The 19,239-nt window shown below is 42.9% G+C and overlaps 1 protein-coding gene across 1 annotated transcript in view; it reads left to right on the top strand.

Moving 5' to 3' along the window:
- Positions 1 to 2,029: 2,029 nt before the first annotated feature.
- The window catches only part of Mpzl3 (myelin protein zero like 3), a 21,620-nt gene continuing 4,410 nt past the window's right edge, over positions 2,030 to 19,239 (top strand). Inside the window, exons 1-5 of the mRNA XM_021208000.2 lie at positions 2,030 to 2,143; positions 8,804 to 8,970; positions 13,292 to 13,502; positions 15,021 to 15,186; positions 17,458 to 17,521. Of these exons, the coding sequence (XP_021063659.1) occupies positions 2,068 to 2,143; positions 8,804 to 8,970; positions 13,292 to 13,502; positions 15,021 to 15,186; positions 17,458 to 17,521 (684 nt within the window). The 5' untranslated portion in view covers positions 2,030 to 2,067. The remainder of the gene's footprint in view (positions 2,144 to 8,803; positions 8,971 to 13,291; positions 13,503 to 15,020; positions 15,187 to 17,457; positions 17,522 to 19,239) is intronic.

Here is a 19,239-nt window from a genome sequence, read left to right on the forward strand (position 1 = left end):
TATTTCTTTTTAACAAACTGGAATTTCCAACAGATTCTATTTCTACATATTGGATCTTGATATTTTACCCAGTCTTTACAAACAAATTGGCATAATTTAAATATAGATTTTGGTCTTGAAATCCATTCTATACATCTTGTTCTGCTTTTAATAATGCCTAAAAAAGGTTTTGTTCTTATTTCTCTCCCTCCCCTTCTCTCTCTTAAAAATTAAGACAGGGTCTCACTATATAGCTCTGTCTATCCTGGAACTCATTTTGTAGACCAGGCTGTCCTTGAACTCAGAGATCCCACTGCCTCTGCTTCCCTAGTGCTAGGCATAAGGGCATGTTNCACCATACCTGGTCTAAAATTTTGATACCTAGTTTTGAAGGTACAGATTAGATCTATATTTTCTCTTGTGAATATAACAACTGGATATTTCTTTAAACAGATGACCTGTGTATATTTCATACTTGTAATGAAGTAGTTAAAAACTCACAGAGAATGTCTCCAGGGAACTTGCAGCTTGTGTCTTGTTTGAATACTCATGGGGTATCAAGTTCTTGTTCAGTGTCTCCTTCCTAAGAGTACATTTGTATTGTAACTTATTTTTATTATGCCTGAATCACTGTGTAAATAAACCCTTAGTAATAAAGAATTATGGTTTTTATTATTTGCTTACACACAAATCTGCAAATTTCACAACAGCAGTTAATGGGAAACAAGGGAAGATGTTTATCTTTGCTCAAGTTTTCTTAGTAGACACAGTAGAGTCAGACACGCAGAGCAATCATTAATTGATGAAGTTAATTTCTAGTAGTTTTATATTATTTCTATAGACTTTACACATTGCTTTGGAGAGCTGGGAAATGGACGAAATGATAGCACACATTTGGAAGACTCATTTCTTGGACCTAATCCTTATCTGAGTCTTACTACTCACGTCCAGGTTGTCCTTAGTCCTTCTGCCTCAGCCTTGCAGATCTTGGATTTACAGGCTTTTGCCATCCATCCTGGCTTAGTTTGGGAACTTTAGAAACAAGGATATTTGTTTTTCTACTCTTACAGAAAAAACTACCGGCTTTCATGTCTAGTAAAGTATGCCAGTTGAAAAATGTCAGCTATGAAATATTTCCAAAAGCTGAGGCTTTTTATTCCCCTTTACTTTTATTAACCATGGCGGGTCCAGGAGAATTGAGTGATTACATCAGTAAAGCAGGGTTCTTTCCCACCTTTTCTTTCAGAGCATGTTAGACTGTCTCATTTCACGTCAAGTACTGTAATAATATCCTTACTTTTACAAAGCAAAGATACACAAACCCAAGTTCCCCTTCACCTCTAATACACGCCGTAATGATGTCATCATCACTGTCACTGCAGTCATTTAATAAACATCCAATTCTGGATGATATAATGGCTACATTAAAAGGAACACAAATGACGATGCTTGCACGTATTTACCAAAGGACCCAATAACGATATATTTATTCTGATCTTGTATGGTCGCCTACTTTTTTTTTTTTTTTTTAAGATTTATTTATTTATTTATTATATGTAAGTACACTGTAGCTGTCTTCAGACACCTCAGAAGAGGGCATCAGATCTTGTTAGGGATGGTTATGAACCACCATGTGGTTGCTGGGATTTGAACTCAGAACCTTCAGAAGAGCAGTTGGTGCTCTTAACCGCTGAGCCATCTCTCCAGCCCCGTCGCCTACGTTTTACTGAACTTCAAATGTATGAGAATCTTTTGTGAGGGTTCAACTTAGATACTCTAGAGAAATAACGTCTGGATTGCAGTCGGAGGATCGACCCTGGTCTCCTGAAATCCCATAAAAATAAAACTGTTTTCCCAGTCTGTAGCCAATTTGAAGCAGAAGAGCGCAATCTGATCCTTCTGAGAGTCAAAGACCCGCTGATCAGGGTAACCAGGTACGATTCTAGTAACGATCCTTGTCCCTGATTGAGGTTGGGTCCCGGACGGCTCTTTCAAAGGTGACTCCCGACATGACATCACTTCCGGCACCACCTGCATGGTCCCCGGGAGGCGTAAAGAGGGTGTGTAAGTGTCGGAAGAGCTGTCGGGATGCAGCAGGCAAGAGGAACAGTAGGAGGCCGTGGCTGCGCTCTCTTTCCACTGCTGAGCATCCTAGTCGTCCAGGGTGAGTGCGCTAGCTGGCTGGACTCCACTTCCGGCCGGGGGGGGGTCAGGAAAGATGGTCGCTTTTCCGGTTCCGGGTTGGGGGGTCTCAGGAAACCCCCCGCTCGGCTTCTGCGAAGGAAGGAAGGAAGGGAAGGAGGGGTGTGGGGTGGTGTTCTTTCCCGGCTAGCACCTCCCACTGCGGAGAGTTGGTTCCCCTCCGCTCCCGGAGCCCGACCACCTTGTGAGACTTGACACCGCCTTGGGGATGCCACGAGGAAACCACAGCGAGCGAGCGAGCGCAGGCTTGGCGGACACTCACCGCTCTTGTGGGATTCTCTGTGCTTGTGCGCCAGGGTTCTGCGTTGCTGTTACACCCCGGTCGGAAACGGGCAATTCGTGTTCCAGTTATTTTGAGAGACACAATCAGGGCTAGGGGAAAAAAAAAAAAAAAAAAAAGGAAAGAAAAGGAAGAAAGAAGAAGAGGATAAAAAGGAAAACCATGACTTAGTGATTTTATTTCAGGGGCTTTTAAATGAAGCATTTTAGACAAGGGCTATAGTGTGAATTTTCTTATGGCAGGCATATTGCTGAAGAAAAGGCACCTTAGGACTTTCTAAACATTCTGAAGTGTAAGAAAAGTCAGAGCCATTCTTTTGAAACTTGAATCTTTTAACTATTGTCACTACAGTGTTGACATGATGACACTATTGTAAGGTTTGGATAATTTTACTTTCATGCTATTCCAATTTCTAGATTTCAATCCAAACTAATTAGCTTCATTTTGAAGTGCGAATATTGTCTTGATGAGTGTGTGTGTGTCTTCCTAAGAAATAGAATACTGGTATAGCTAGTATTAGAATGAATTGTTGTATTATAACATTTCCCTGAAAATAATGGACATTTCTGAAAGGGGTCTTTAATATTGTGTAACTATTAGGTGGCTGAGTCTCATCAGGTAAGGCGAGGAGGTTTTTATTTATCTGGTGTCTGGTGACTAATCTGCATGTTGCCAGCACACTCCCTGATCCCTCCCAGCTACCTATGTCATCATAAATGTCCAGTTTTCCCTCTGAGTTCTTTTTACAACAGAGCCAAGGCTACTGTCACCTCATATAAACTTATACACACACACACACACACACACACACACACACACACACATCAGGGCTGTGAGGGGAGAAATGTCCATATATTGTCCCAATGAGAAAAAAAAAAAGATCCTAGAAATTGTGTCTTTTTGTAGATCTAGTGTCATTTCACATATAAGAACAGGTGCCAAATCTAGCAAAACCAATGGTTCAAATGAATTCTGGAGGGCTGGTGACATCAGTAGGTAAAGGTGCTTGCTTTGATAACCTAAAGACCTGGTTCCATCTTCAGACTCTACATACAGGTGGAAGGAGAGAACTAACTCAATAGAGTTGCCTCTGGTCTGTACAAGTGTGGACACATTCTATTAAGAGTTTTAAAGTTACTGATCACTGTGTGTAAACCTATTAAAGATATAGATTGATACTCCTCACGCACTCTTCCAGGTTTCCTTGAATAGATTTACATTTTGCCTTTAAAACAAACCAGGGTTCTGAAGAGCTGGTTCAGTGATTAAGAGCACTTGCCGCTCTTCTGTAGGACTCTGGTTTGAGCCCCACAGTTGACGTCATGACTTACTATGATTTGTAACTCCAATCCCAGGGAATCAGATATCCTCCTTGGCCTTCATGGACCCCAGACATGCAAGTGCTGCAGATGAAGGCAGAAGTCCCAGACACATAAAATAAAAAATAAAGGTTCACAGGCTTATTCATTCACTAAAATACGGTTCAGTAATTTTTAGTATGCATAGTGTACAATCATCATTACAAACACTTCTGGAACATTTTTATCACCCAAAAGAGAAATCCCATATCCATTCTGACCTCCCCACAGGCTCTGGAAACCACCAATCTGCCTTTTTAAACTTTTGTCTATTCTGGGCACTTAATACAAAGTGAACCAGGCACTCCCCTTTGTGAGTAGCTCTCTTCACGTGGTGTATTTGTGGTGCTCTGTCTGGTTGGTTGTCTGTTGGTTCATTTTGTCTCTTTTGAATTGCGGGTGGTGGGCTTTGCTTTCTCACTAGTGTTTACTCGCCATCCCTCTTCAGAGACTGAAAACCCTTACATTGTTGTCATGTTTGAATTGGCCTTAAGTTTTAAGTCTGATTCTGCTTGTTTCAGTTGGCTAAGTATATAGAAATGATAGACTGGGGGTATGGGGATGTAGCTCTGGGGAAGTGGAGGAAGGAGCGCCAGAAGTTCAGGGTCATCCTTGGCTGCATAGTGAATATGAATCAAACCTGAGAAACAGGAGACCCTGTCTGAAAAAAAAAAAAGAGAAGGAGGAAAGGGAGGAAGGGAAGCGATAATGGTGGAGAGCCCAGTATTACACCTTTTCATGTAATGTCAATATGTAAATTTAAGATGGGAAGATTTGCAATTTGGATGTATAAAGTCAGTGCCTTTGATTTTGTCATATTTCTTTCAGTTCTAACATTATTTTTATTAGTATGTGATTTGTATTTTTCATTAAATGTTTTTGTTAATTTTCATGGTATTTTTATGGTTGTGGCTGGTTTTACTTGGCCAGAATAAATATCAAGCCAGAACATGGTGATCCCATCACTTGGAATGCTGGGGCAGAAGAATGGAGTGCTGGAGGCTAGACTAGCTTTGGCTACATAGCACGATCCTGTCTCAAGAAACGAAATAAAAATAAAACAAAAATTAAATGTCTGAAAGGATATTGTGCTAAAGTGGGGGAAAATTTGAATGGCTGTAACATAGGATTAGAGAGATGGGGGAAGATTTGAATGGCTGTAACATAGGAGTAGAGAGATTTTTAAAGAAGGGATTTGAGAGAAAGAAATATGGAGACAAGAGAAGGAGAGGGGAAAGGAAGAGAGAAACGGAGGGAGAAAAGGCAGCAAGAAAAAGAGAAAGGAGGGAAAGGAGAGAGAGAAGTGTGGAGACTGGGTGGGGAGCTGACTGGAGGAACGACAGATCTTGTGTTAGCTCTAAAGCAGGTATTGGCAGCCGTTTCCAGTAATGGAATGAGAGTAAACGTTTAGGGTGTGTGGGCAGCTGTTCTCTGCCACTTTTCAGTTTCTGCCAGGTGTGCAAAAGCAGCCAAACAAACCAATGTGGTGGCATTCTAATACAATTCCGTTTCCCTAAAGGTTGAAGTGTTTTAGCTATTTCCTGTGTGATCAGGGGAGAGACTGATTGGTTTAGACAATCTGGGTTACCCATGGAGCAGATAGCAGGGTGACACCTAATTATTATGAGTTAGTTCCTTTCTCATGAAAGCCATCTGCTTCCACTTGAGTCATGGGTTGTAGGTTGCTGACCCCTGACATGCTGTTCTTTGACATTATCCCTTAGGTATCAAAGACACGTAAACTTACCCTGAGTCAGATTCATGGCCGGTTTCCCCTCTTTCAGTGAGTGGCTTTTCTGAGTAGAAACTGAGAGTCATTCTTGACACCTTTCTCCCTCTAGCATTAATTTCTTGTGGGAACTGTCTGTGCATTTGTGTGATATATTTTTCCTCCTTCAGTATACCAGCCCAGTCTAGAAGTGATTATTCAGAACTGATCTTTTCCTGAATGGGTGCAGACAGAAGCGTGGAGGGAGGCATTGAAAATTGCATAAAGAAGGTGATAGGGAGAGAATGAGTGAGCAGTGCACACGTGTTCTTACACTAGTAACTAGTTACTAGTTTCTCTCTGCCCGCCTCCCTCCCTCTGGAGTTTTGCCCTGATGGTGCTTGCATTTCATGGAGGAAATGGCATTTATAAATCAAGTGTGGTCATGGCACATGGGTTTGGGTGGTACTGTGTTAGAGGAACTTTGGAGGGAGAGCAGAGAACTTCAGGGAATTTGGGGAGCCCATCACAAAGTGGGCTGGTATGTGAGCGGTGGTGAAGGTGTTTGGATATTGGGGTGTAGTGGGGAGCAACTCCAGCATAATGGTAAGAATGGGGAGATCTTCCCAGACAAGTCATGTACTAAGAAAAGCATTGAGCTGTGAAAGGAAACAGGATCTTCAGAAAATGACTGGGCACTCCAGGCACAGGGCAAGGGGTACAGTGTCATTGGCAGGTGTCTGAGAAAGACTGTTTCTCTTTAGATTTTAATCCACAGCCCAGTAGGGAATTAGTTCAGGCTTTCTAGTATGTGTGTTGCCCACTTCAATAATAATAGTTAATATTTGTTAAAAGTTTTTATTGTAAGAATGCTACTAAGCATTCTATGTGTGTTTATTCATGTTCGTTTATGTATTGTGCTAGGGAGAGGACACAGAGCCCTACACAGCATAGTGGATGTTTACAGTGATCCTAGGAGGGTTATTCTTTCCATTCGCCAAATACAGCAATGGAAGCCCGAACAGGTTAAGGAACTGTGTGTGACCCAGCCCTTATCAGAAGTCAGACGTGCTAGAGCTTGGTGCTGTTCTGGCCATGTTCAAATCTACTCCTTCAAGCTCTATGTTGTATTTATGTTATAGCTATAACCATAGGATGAGGGGCACATGTAATTTGTAGGTTCATTCTACCATTCGGGTTTTAGACCCGACTCTCCAGGACTGACTAGGATTTTTCTTCTTGTTCGTGGGTCAGAAGTTAGAGCTTGAGAATGGAAATTCTTCTGGCAGAGAAATGAGCATTTGCAGGGGCATAGAAGAAGGGGCAAATTTCGCGTGGCAGTCAGAAAGAGTGCTATGTGAGGAACCAGATGGCCATCATTTTTGAGATGGACCAGATTCTTATTAAAGGCCTTATTAGTGAGCTCTGTCTTGGGCTCCTCCTTTCAGGAGGAATGTGACCAGACTAGATTGTCCAGAGAGGAGTGAGAAAATGACTCAAAGCTGCCAGAGGTACAGGCACTGGGACAATGACTCAGAAATGCCAGCGGTAGGAAAGGTCAAAGCCTGTAGGAGAGACAGGAGGCCATCTCAGCAGGCAGGCGTGGGGCGCTGCTGGAGGTAGGTCGACTTTCTGGGTGTTGTACGTGTTTTAACTCATTTAATCCTCACAGTGACTTGTGTCCTCCATTTCTGCCAGGATGCGCAAACTGAAGGAGTTTTGCTGAGCTGCTCAGAGCCAGCCACTGGGCTGGGGTTTGAACCTGGAGCTTCTGACTTGTGTTCAGTCCTTACACTGTCCTGCCTGTGACAGGGGACCACTGGGTGGAATTGCTCTTTTCTGAAATCATGCTGAGGTCTTTGGCTTTGACTACCAGAAGAACCTTGGCTTAGTGAGTCAGAGTAGGAAGCAGGAAAAACAAAGGATAGTCTTTTAATTTCCTAAAACACGGCTCTCCGGTGGGGGGTATATTTTTATTCACTGATTCCCCAACATCACAGAGGATCTGTTGGAAGAAAGTGCCAGGTCTGTCTGTCTGTCTGTCTTTTTTTCTTTCTTTCTTGTGGCGAGATGGAATGTCAAAATTGGAATGAATGGTTTTGGAAAGACCACACTCTGTAGGCTTTAAAAATTATATCTTACTTTTGCATTGTAGAACACATTCGATTATATTTTTTTCCTCTCTATAATTTACTTTTTTTATGTTAAGCACAGAACCTAGGGCTTTCCAAGTTAAGGCAGGTGCTCTTCCTGCCAACCCTTCACAATTTACTTTTAATAGATGTGTGATTCATTAACCAGCTTTAGGAGAGGGAGCATAGCTGGGTGTGGTGGTACCTGCCTGTAATCTCAGAATTTAGAAGGCTGAGTCAAGAGGACTGTCAGTTTAGGCCAGACCGGGTGACATAGCAAGGCCTTGTCTCAAGAAGGAAGAGGAAGAAGAGAGAAAGAAGAGGAGGAGAAAGAGGAGGAAGAAGAGGTGTTAGAGAGAAGGATCAACCATTTGGAGTTCTTCCAAAGGACCAGAGTTCAGTTCCCATGTCTCACAACTGACAAGCACTTGTAACTAGCTCCAGGGATAATGCCTCTTGCCTTCATGGGCACCAGCACTCGTGTGGATGTACCTATGTGAGGATAGAAACACACATACACATGATTAAAAATAATACAAATAAAGTATTCTTTAAAAAGAAGAGGAAGAGGAAGGGAGGAGGAGGGGGAGGAAGAGGAAGAGGAAGAGGAGGAAGAGCAAAGAAAGACTAGATAGACCCTTTTTGGACAGTTTTAAAAATAACTTTCCTATTTGTATTTTCTATCTTCATTTTGCTACTGGCTGAGACATAGTGGCTTCATGCTGGGACCATACTGTGTTTGGTTGCGTCTTATAGACCTCATGAAAGCTGCTGTATTCCTGGAGCGTGTATGTGGTGGGGTTGTGGGGAGGGCACAGAATGGCAGGGGTGGGTATTTTTGCCCTCTTGTTATTGGGCAACACTTACTTGCTTGTATTTAATTTAACTACAAACCTGTGATTTGCAAAATGCTAGTGTGGGTAGGTTTTAATTTTTGCCCAATTGTTTACTATGATTTAAGGCTATAAAATGTTAAAAAATGTTATTCAAGATTATTAGATGTTAGTTCCTTCTTCTTTGTGGATTTGGCTGAAAATACATTGATGGCTCTGGCCTTTTGGAGAGATCACTAAAAATGGTACAAAGCATCTTGCATGTTCACATTTGGGTAATCCAACAAAGTGAATGGCCTTGCTCTCATTAGGTGTGCATATAGTCCTCTCCTTGGAGATAAGTGCAGATGCTCATGTCCGAGGATATGTGGGAGAGAAGATCAAGTTGAAGTGCACCTTCAAGTCGTCTTCAGATGTCACCGACAAGCTGACCATAGACTGGACATACCGCCCTCCCAGCAGCAGCCGCACAGAGTCTGTAAGTGTGGACTTTCCAGAGTGTTCCCTTGAGTGCCTGGCAGGGTGACACACACCTGTAATCTCAATATTGGTGAGGTAGGAAGATTAGGAAATCAAGGCCATCTCTCAACAACAAAGCAGGTTTGAAATGAATGTGATATACATTTAAAGGAAGAAAGGGGTAAAAGCGTCTGTTGTGCAAGTCTGGTGACCCGAGCTCTGTGCCCGAGACCCATGGAGGAAGTCAAAAGTTGTCTTCTGACTTCCACATGTACCACATAGCACTAGTGCTCCTACATGCTCACACCCCCCCGAAACACACTCACAGGCATACACTCACACACGTGCGTATACACACACACACACACACACACACACACCCATACACAATCACACACATGCATTCACACACATACACACTCACACACATGGGTGTGCACACACATACCCGAAATACAGTTAAACCTAGAAAAAAAAAAAGAAATAAGAGAAACTTTTAGACCTTTGGAATGAGCCACGCTTATGCCTTATATGATATTTGCTTAATTACACAGAGCCTTTTACTCTGACATGTAAGACTTTTGTGCATTACCTTCAAAGAAAAAAAATGGTTAGAAACCAAGAGGAAATGTGGTTTAATTTTGTTATCTTGTTGTTTCCTTCTGTGTGGTGTTACAGCTTCGTTTTAGATCTGATATACTAAAAAGGGCATGGAGATGTGGGCTGGAGAAATTCCCCACTCACATCATAGACATCCTTTCTCTGAGAGCTACTCCGATGTTGCTGCCTCAGTGGGTGTGTCTGTCTGAGAATCCACATTGCAGATTTATCTTGGCTTTTCCTCTGGCCATGTAAACGTCTGCAGTGATTTATATAGCTGCCCTTGAAGGAAGTGGTGGCACCTTGTACTGAAGGAAGTAGTGGCACCTTGTACTGGTGACAGATGTCACTGGTGACAGATGGCCTTGTGATATTAGAAGCAATATAGTTTAATCACATACATAAAACATATTTATGGTTCAAATTCCATTATAGGTGTTTAATTAGAGATTACAGTGCTGTAAAAACCCTTTCTCTTTATAGTTCCATCAGTCGCCTTGGTTTAGGATGGATGCTATTTAAGAATGTATCTGAATTGGGGCTGAAGAAATGGCTCAGCAAGTAAGAGCACTGGCTGTTCTTCCAGAGAACCTGGGTTCAGTTCTGTTCTCAGCACCCACACCATGGTTCACAATATCCTGTAACTCCAGTTCCAGGGAGATCAGACACCCCGCTCTGACCTCCGTGGGTATGTCATGCACTATACACAGACATACATTGCAGGCAAAATACCCATACATATAAAATAATTTAAAAAATTGTTAAAAAAGAATGTGCCATAGCCACATATAAATTGGATCTTTCTTTCTTTCTTTCTTTCTTTCTTTCTTTCTTTCTTTCTTTCTTTCTTTCTTTCTTTCTTTCTTACTTTCTTTCTCTTTCTTTCTCTATTTATCTATTTATTTCTTTGTATATGCACTCCACTTGCCATGTGCCATAGCTCACTGGGCCATGTCACTGTCCCTAGACTGGATTTTAGAAAGTGTTCTTTAGCCTATTTTCCCTCTTTGGAAAAAGAATTCCCTTTCATCTAAGTGACCGTGCTTTGAGTCGTGCACTCGGAGCTGTTACTGAGTGCCTGGTGTGGAGCGGGGTAGGTATTGTAGTGAAGGAAACAGGACTGCAGTCAAGGCTCCTGTTGCTTTAGATTTAACATAGTTCGCTTTATTCTGGGCTGTCAGGAAGCTATGGCTGACCTTATTTGGCTCTGCTTCCTTGTCTAAAAGTAGGGCAGAGTGAGCAACAGGAGCTTCTTGGGTCAGAAACCTTATATGCAGACGGACCTTCTCTGAGAGTACTGTTCTGGGAGGCTGCAGGCTCATCTGAATTAGAATTAAGGGCATTTAAGACTCTGGTAACTCAAGGGTGCAGTGGTGTGGTTTGCCAGGCTTGTAAGGGATCGAGAATTGCGGCTCACTAACTTAACGTGTAGTAATTCATGAGTTACATCCACCTGGAAGGTCGGTGAGGAAGTTTTAAGCTTTTTATCTTGATGATCAATGAGAGGCCTTGTTTTTTAGACACAAGGTTTTGCTCTGTGCCTCAGTTTGTTTTTGGATTTAGTGTATATAATCTAGGCTGGGGTCACATTCACAGCACTCCCCCTGCCTCAGCCTCCTAATTAAGTATCTGGGAGTTGAGGCACTCAGCACCATGTTGGTTTGTTAGGCCTCCTCTCTCTCCCCGCTTGGAGCACTTGTCACACATATATTAGTTCTTGCTGTCTTACCAAACATACGCTCCATAAGAACAGAGACCATGGCTGTGCCTCGGCCATTGTGTTCTGTTCAGTCATGCCTGGAACATGGGATGTGTGCTAGGTATTTGTGGACTGAATTCTTGATGAAATTAACCACTGAGTGATTCAGCATCTTCTCTGAGGAATAGCTCTTAAAAATTGGGCAATTTGGTGGTTAGAGATGCTTGGTGTCCTAAGCGGGAAGGAACCAAGTAAACAAAGAAAGAGGAAAGCCTCCTGCCTTGCATAATAGTCGTGTTGTTTGTCGAATATGCCTGTCACACCTTCAGGGTAAATATGTGCTTTAGGGACCAAGTGTCCAGTCACCAAGTCCAAAGCAGTATCGTCTTAATACAGCAGATATTCATTGCATGCTTATCAGGCCTATGACGTGAGGCTTGTGTTAACTGTCATCGAAGATAACTTGAGAGAGGTTGGATTGTGTTACACCTGCCCAGTGATTTAGAAAAACAAATCTCCCTTTTGTTACTTGATAACTGTGTGCCTTTGAGTAACTTGCTTCATGGTGTTGTTTGGGTCCTGTTTTTCTTCCTATATGTTCAGGAGAGTTACATCTGCCTGCTATGCTCTGGAGGTGATGTAAGGGCCAAGAGAGTAAACATGTAAAAGCCATGATAAACAGACTTCGGGTAACCTTAGGGCGCTGCCTCCCTATTTGGGCACTATTAACAGTTAAGCCTGTGAGCCTGTCTAATGTATCATGGGAAGTTTAGTGGTGCCTTACACCAACAGGTGTATGGAAAACTCAGTGTCTCCAATTATAAAGGAAATAAAAGTAAAACTGTAATGAGTTATCACCTCACAGACTATCAGAAAAGCTATTATAAAATAGGCAAATTATGGGGCTGGAGAGATGGCTTGTGGCTAAGAATATATACTGTTCTTAAAGAGGATCTGAACCTAGTTCCCCGCACCACACTGGATGGCTCACAGTGGCCTGAAGCTCCAGCTGCAGGATATCTGATGCCCTCTCTGGCCTCTGTGGGCACCCACACTCAAGTGTGCACACCCATACACACATAATAGAAACAATAAAAATAAAATCTCAAAAAGACAAATTATAATAAGTATTGGCACAGGTTGGAGAAAAGGGACATTTACTAATGTAAACAATGCAGCTATGTTAGCAAATGACATGGCAGCTCCTCAACATGAGACATCCCAGGGAGAGGTAGCTTAGTGAATGAGCTCGGCTGTCAGCATCATGCAGGAAAGTCACATTGTGCTCCATAGATAGACACAATTATCATTTGTCAATTAGAAATAAATTAAAACTCAGGAAAAAGAGAATCTGTCCATATTGTGAACTGTTTTGTGGAGAGTGAAGTTGTCCTTACCTGAGAGTTATTACTTGAGGGCTTTAGGGAGAGTTTAGAAGAAAGTTATTTTCTAGATGTTTGTCTATCTGTCAGTCAGTCAGCCTGTCTGTTTCTGTTTCTTTGTCTGTCTATCTGTCTCTGTCTCTGTCTCTCTGTCTCTCTTTGTCTCTCTGTCTCTTTGTCTCTTTGTCTCTCTCTGTCTCTGTCTCTCTCTCTCTCTCTCTCTCTCTCTCTCTCTCACACACACACACACACACACATACCCCATGTGTGTAGGTGCCCTCAGAGGCCAGAAGTGTGGTCTCTCATGGAGTTGAAGCTGCAGGTGACTGGGAACTGCCCGATGTGGGTACTGGAACTGATCTGAGGTCCTCTGGAAGGCCAGTGCTCTCAGCCACCGAGCCATCTCTCAAGCCATAGAAGAGATGTAAGGGTTGAGATCCCAGACTTGCCTGTCAGTCCTTCTGACCAGAGTTATTAACCTGTCTTTCTAAGGTAGAGATGAGAAAAGCATTAAAATCAAACAACAACAACAACAACGAGAGACAGCCAGGGGAAGAGAAGCCCTTTTATGCAGTTCTTTTTAACATTGGATCTACTTGGTTCTTCATTCCATTGCATTTTCCATGTTAACCTTGTCTCTCATGATGTTGCTTTCTTAGATTTTTCATTATCAGTCTTTCCAGTACCCGACCACAGCGGGCACATTCCGAGACCGGATCTCCTGGGCCGGAAATGTCTACAAAGGGGATGCGTCCATCAGCATCAGCAACCCCACTCTAAAGGACAATGGGACGTTCAGCTGTGCTGTGAAGAACCCTCCAGACGTGTACCATAATATCCCCCTAACAGAGCTCACGGTCACAGAAAGGGGTAAGCTGCTTATTGCCAGTCTCCTCTCATGCTGTGACTCCTCTGGCCCTTTCCGGAACTTACCAGTTGACTTAGAGGATCACTGTGTCAAAGTTGTCTTCATATGCCTGTTAAGATTCATTTTAAAAATTTATTTTGTGTGTTGTTATGTGAGCACGCATGCTGCAGCGTGTGTAGAGAGGTCAGAAGACAGCTTGTGGGAATCGCTGGGAACAGCTGGGAACCATCTCACCAGCCATTAGGATGTACTTTTTGAAAACTGAATATTCTCTTCCAATGTTGTCATAGCTTCTGCACTGCCTTTTTTAATTGTCTTCAAGTGACCAAATGTCTTGTGGAATGTTGGGCAATCCTGCATGTTAATGAAGGGTGACGATGTGTTGAAGTCCTTTAGGGGCCCTGTTAAGTTCCTGCCATAAGTTATGTGACTGTTCCATAGCAGGGAGTTCCCTCCAGGGATGGGCAGCATTACATTTCTTTTACTTACAAAGGCAACAGTTTCCTTCTCCTGTGGAGATGAGGTTGTGGGTGGCTTTTTTCAGTGTAAATCTCTGGTGACTATTAAATGGTTATTTGAGTTTTAAACTGGATTTGAACCAAAGATACAGAGATACATTGTGAGTCCTTGTAAATGCCCTACCATTTCTTAGGGCTTCCCTCCCTCCTCTGCTTCCTCTCTGCCTTCCCCTCTCTCCTGCCTTCCCCTCTCTCCTGCCTGCTCTGCCCTCTCTCCTGCCTTCCCCTCTCTCCTGCCTTCCCCTCTCTCCTGCCTTCTCCTTTCTCCCTTCCTCCTCACTGATTTCTTTGTCATATTTGTAATCTGGTTTGACAATAACCCGTATCATATATCACATTTATGTAATCATACTGCTGGTAGGAATAGATTTCACTTTTCTAGAAGGCAGTTTAGTAATAGAATTTATAGTTTTATTCCCTTTGATCTTACAATTCTATTTTACAATTTTACCTTAAGAAGACAGAGAAAAACACCCGGATGGCCACCCTGATGTAACTTGTAGAGTCAAAGTTGGATGTTCAAAGTTAGAGAATTAATTTGCTAATTGATTCAATATAGTGGAGTACTATGAACCGTATGTAGAAGGATATTTATTTATTTATTGGTCAGAGTCTCACTACAAAGCTCTGGCTGTCTTAGAACTTATTTTGTAGACCACCAGACTGGCCTTCGACAGATGGAGATCCACCTGCCTCTGCCTCCTAGTGCTGGGATTAACAGTGTACAGCACCACAGCCTGGTTGAAGATCCTTTATAATCAGGACCTTTTTAATCACAAAAAACCATATTTATCATCTGTTAAATTAAAATCGTGTGAAAACTAGGACTCCTGCTTTTATGAACATGTGTCCTGCCCCATGTGTGCTTTCAGACTCTTGGAAGAAGAACGGATTGGTAGCCATGTGTCACTTGTAGGCAATGGAATCCTGTGTGTATGTGTATGTTTCTTATAATTTTATGTTATGGATGATGTGTTTGTACCTTCTTGGTGTTTCCTACAGGGTTCGGCACCATGCTGTCCTCTGTGGCCCTTCTCTCCATCCTCGTCTTCGTCCCCTCGGCAGTGGTGGTCATTCTGCTGCTGGTGCGGATGGGGAGGAAGGCAGCAGGGGTGCAGAAGAGGGGCAGGTCTGGCTATAAGAAGTCTTCCATTGAAGTTTCCGATGAGTAAGTCCCCAGCGGCGAGCCTGTGCCTTTTCACAGTCCTGCTCCAGGACAGCTCCCACATCCCACATCCACACACATCTCCTCCCCTGCTCAAGTTTGGTCCACAGCTGAGATTTCCTTCCAAACGCGGTCGTTCCATGAGGGGTGTCAGAGGAAGACTACAGTGACATGTGTGGGTGATGTCACGGAGGGCAGGATACACAGGGCGCTTAGGCTTCACACGGCTTCATACCACACAGTACTGGGGCTCTGCATGTATATTCGAGCACATGTCTTGTTCTCTGGAAACTAAAATAGAGTTCCAAGTCATATTTTTCTCTTTCAATTTTTTTTGGCAATGAGCTAATGTCTCCTACCAGAATATTCATAAGCAATGAAGGAAGCTTTGAGAATAGCCTGAAGGGCAATGAAATTTAAAGGAGTGTGTGCTGTTCTTGGTCAGCAGATGTTCTGAAAGGGTTAAATAAGTGTGGTTATTGTCTTAGTGCTCTGCTGCTGTGAAGATATGCAATGGCCAAGGGACTCTAATAAGAGAAATTACTTAATTGGGGGCTGGCTTACAGTTTCAGAGGCTTAGTCCACTGTCATTGTAGGCATGGGAGTTGACAGCTGCTACGTCCTAATCTTTAGGGAAAGAGGGGGCAGCAAGGGCTTTTGGAACCTTAAAGCCCACCGCATGGACATACTGTCTCCAAGGAAGTCACATCTCCTAATCCTTCTAGTCAAAGAGATATTCCCTGGTAGCAAAGCATTCATACACCTGAGCCTGTGGAGGCCATTCTTACTCAAACCACCACAGTTACCAAAAGCATTTATCAACCTCCATTCTGCCAACAAGCAGGTACAATCCACTAGTTTCCCAGGAAGAGGTCTACTTTCTTATTTTTGTTTGTTTTTTTGAGACAGGGTTTCTTCTCTGTATAGTCCTAGCTGTCCTCGAACTCGCTCTTTAGACCAGGCTGGCCTTGAACTCAGAAACCTGCCTGCTTTTGCCTCCCAAGTATTGTGATTAAAGGTGTGTACCACCACTTCTCATATGAAATTTACTTAAAAAAAAGATTTATTTATTTATTATGTATACAATGTTCTGCCTGCATGTATGCTTGCAGGTCAGAAGAGGACACCAGACTGCGTTACAGATGGTTGTGAGCCACCATGTGGTTGCTGGGAATTGAACTCAGGGCCTCTGAAAAAACATCCGGTGCCCTAAACCTCTGAGCCATCTCTCCAGCCCAAGATTTACTTTTTGAAAGGATCAAAAGCCTATACTAAATCTCTGTAACTGTCATGGTGGTACACACCTTTAATCCAAGCATTTAGGAGGCAGGCAGATTGCCATGAGTTCGAGACCAGCCTGATTTACATGGTGAGTTCCAGGCCAGCCAGGGATACATAGTGAAACCCTGTCTCAACAAAATAAAATAGCCTAAATAATTATGTGACTTTCCCCTTGTCTGTGAAAGGAGTCTTACCTTGGGAAGTTCCAAAGTGTTCTTTCTGTCTCTGTGTGTATTTATTTACTGGAGAGAGAGAGAACTATTGGTGAAAATCTCAATGTCAGTTTCTAAGGACCATATATTTAACCCTCTGTGGTCTGATCATAGTTTCCATCATGTTCTCTCATCCTCTCTGTAGTCATCTTATGCTTTATTCTCCTACATACACTGTAGTCACTCATGTGTGTGCATGCATGTATCTCTGTTTCCCTGCCCATCCATCAATTTGCCCATCCATTTTCGCTTCATCCCAACATCCCTAGAACCACCCCCTTCCCTCTCTTCTTTGTCTGGAAGCTTTCTTGTCCTCCAGGACTGAACTGAAGTGTTCCCTTCCTATCGCACTCCTTGAGTCCCGAGCAGAGGACTAGTCCCTCCCTGTGCTTTGCTGCATGGCAGGTCCATGCTAACCTTAGACCACTATGTATTGTGTTATAGTACGCACTAGTTCTTACAGCTCTTGGGCATGGGATTGGGAGCTCATCCACAGACCAGGTTCTGTTACTTCTCTTCCCATCCAGCATGGTGCCTCCACCAAGGCTGCTGGTCAGTACTGTGTGTGTGATGGCAACCAGCTGCTATTTACATAGTGCTCTGATAGACTCATACATGTGCTCTGATATGTGCTTCATACACATTTATTTATGACTTTTTCCTAATGACTCTGTTTAAGGGTTGTTTGTAACACCAGACTCATGTGATTTCAATACCTGAGCTTGGAACGGTCACCTGTGGTGACAGTGACAGCTGAGCTTGCTCTGTGTTCTTCCCACAGCACTGACCAGGAGGACAGCAATGACTGCATGACAAGGCTTTGTGTCCGCTGTGCGGAGTGTCTGGTAAGCGCCCTGTTTCTTCTCTTTGGTGTTTTCTATCTTCCTGCCTATTTGAAGGCTCTTTCGCTCTCAAGAACAACACAGGCAAGCCAGCACAGGAAAGTATGAACCAGGGTTTCAGGGTACGCCTACCGATTCTCAACTTGATTTTTTTTTTTTTGAAAAAAATTCTAGATTCTTTTTCTTAAAATATAAGCTTGATTTGGCTGTGTGTATTCTGCATAACACCTGTACACCTGGTATTTGCAGAAGTCAGAAGAGGGCATTTAACTGCTTGCAACTGGAGTTACAGATGGTTGTGAACCACCATGTGGGAGATTGGAACAAAACCCAGATCCTCTGTAAGAGCAACAAGTACTCTTAACTGCTGAGCCTTCTCTCCAGCCCTCTCTAGTGAGCCCATGGGGGCCAGGGGACACCTTGTGGGAGTTGTTTCTTTCCTTTTACCATGTAGGTCTCAGGGATCAAAGGAGAGCCAGCTCCTTTACCTGCTGAGCTATATCACTGCTCCTGGGGTTTAGCTTTATCTCATGGGTGTAGAATTGTGTTCTCAAGGGGACCATGTAAGCTAGTGACTGACAAAAAAACAAACCAACAAATAAAAGCAAGCAACGAACCAAAAAAAAAAAATTAAAACAAAACAAAACCCTATGGTGTTCTTTTGTTTTGTTTCTAAATAAAGGGGTTTTCAAGTTTCTTGACTCAGAACCCTGAATTTAACTTCTCTGATGAACCCTGGTATTTTAAAGAGTAATTTATTTATCTATTTTTATTTTATGTACATTGGTGATTTGATTGCATATATGTCTTTGTGAGGGCGTCAGATCCCCTAGAATGGGAGTTACAGATGGTTGTGAGCTGCCATGTGGGTGCTGGGAATTGAACCCACGTCCTCTGGAAGATCAGCCAGTGCTTGTAGCCTCTGAGCCATTTCTCCAGCCTGCAAACCCTGGTATTTTTAAGAAAGTCTGAATGTAGAGCTTTTTAGATGACTTGATTAATGTTGTTTATCACCTTGCTGGAAGGTTCCCATCTTGATTTAATCCATGTCCCTCTTTGAGTATGCGTGGTGACACAGGCTTGTGTGGCTGTTTTGGGATCTCAGGATGAGAGAGGACTCTGATTTGGTGCATCAAAGTCAACTTGTGGATTAACATACAGCATTCCTGTCATGGGGCCCTCTCTATACTCACTGCCACACCCAGCACTTCACCAGATGAGTGTGGCCTGTCACTATCTGGGCTTTCTTTTCATTACTTTGACTTCTGTGAACTTGAGCCTCCTTTATGAGAGGAGAAAAAGTTGTTTATGAAGAAGGACCTAGTTCAATCTCCAGGGTCTGAATACTTTGATGACAGTGTGTAAAGCAAGGAAGAAGGGCAAGAATGAAATCTGCTTGAGTCAAAGAATTAATAGAGCATCTTGTAGAGGGTTCGGTCACCCAGACTCTTGTTAAATGGAGTAGAATACGTTAGAGGGGGCTGATGAGTATTTTCAAAGCTCAGTCTAGCTTTTGTGTTGAGTAGAAGGGACCAGAACAGGATCAGAGAGCCTCATTAGTAGGTGTTAGCAGTAACCTAAGTGAGAGCAGTCTGTAGTAGAGATGGCAAGAAGTAGCTTTATTTTGTTTTCTGGCTTGAAAGTGAAGCCAGAAGAATTTACTGGCATTTGTTAAAGATGAGAGAGAGAGAGAGAGAGAGAGAGAGAGAGAGAGAGAGAGA

The sequence above is a fragment of the Mus pahari genome, chromosome 10 (assembly GCF_900095145.1).
Source record: "Mus pahari chromosome 10, PAHARI_EIJ_v1.1, whole genome shotgun sequence".
In the NCBI taxonomy this organism is placed as follows: Eukaryota; Metazoa; Chordata; class Mammalia; order Rodentia; family Muridae; genus Mus; species Mus pahari.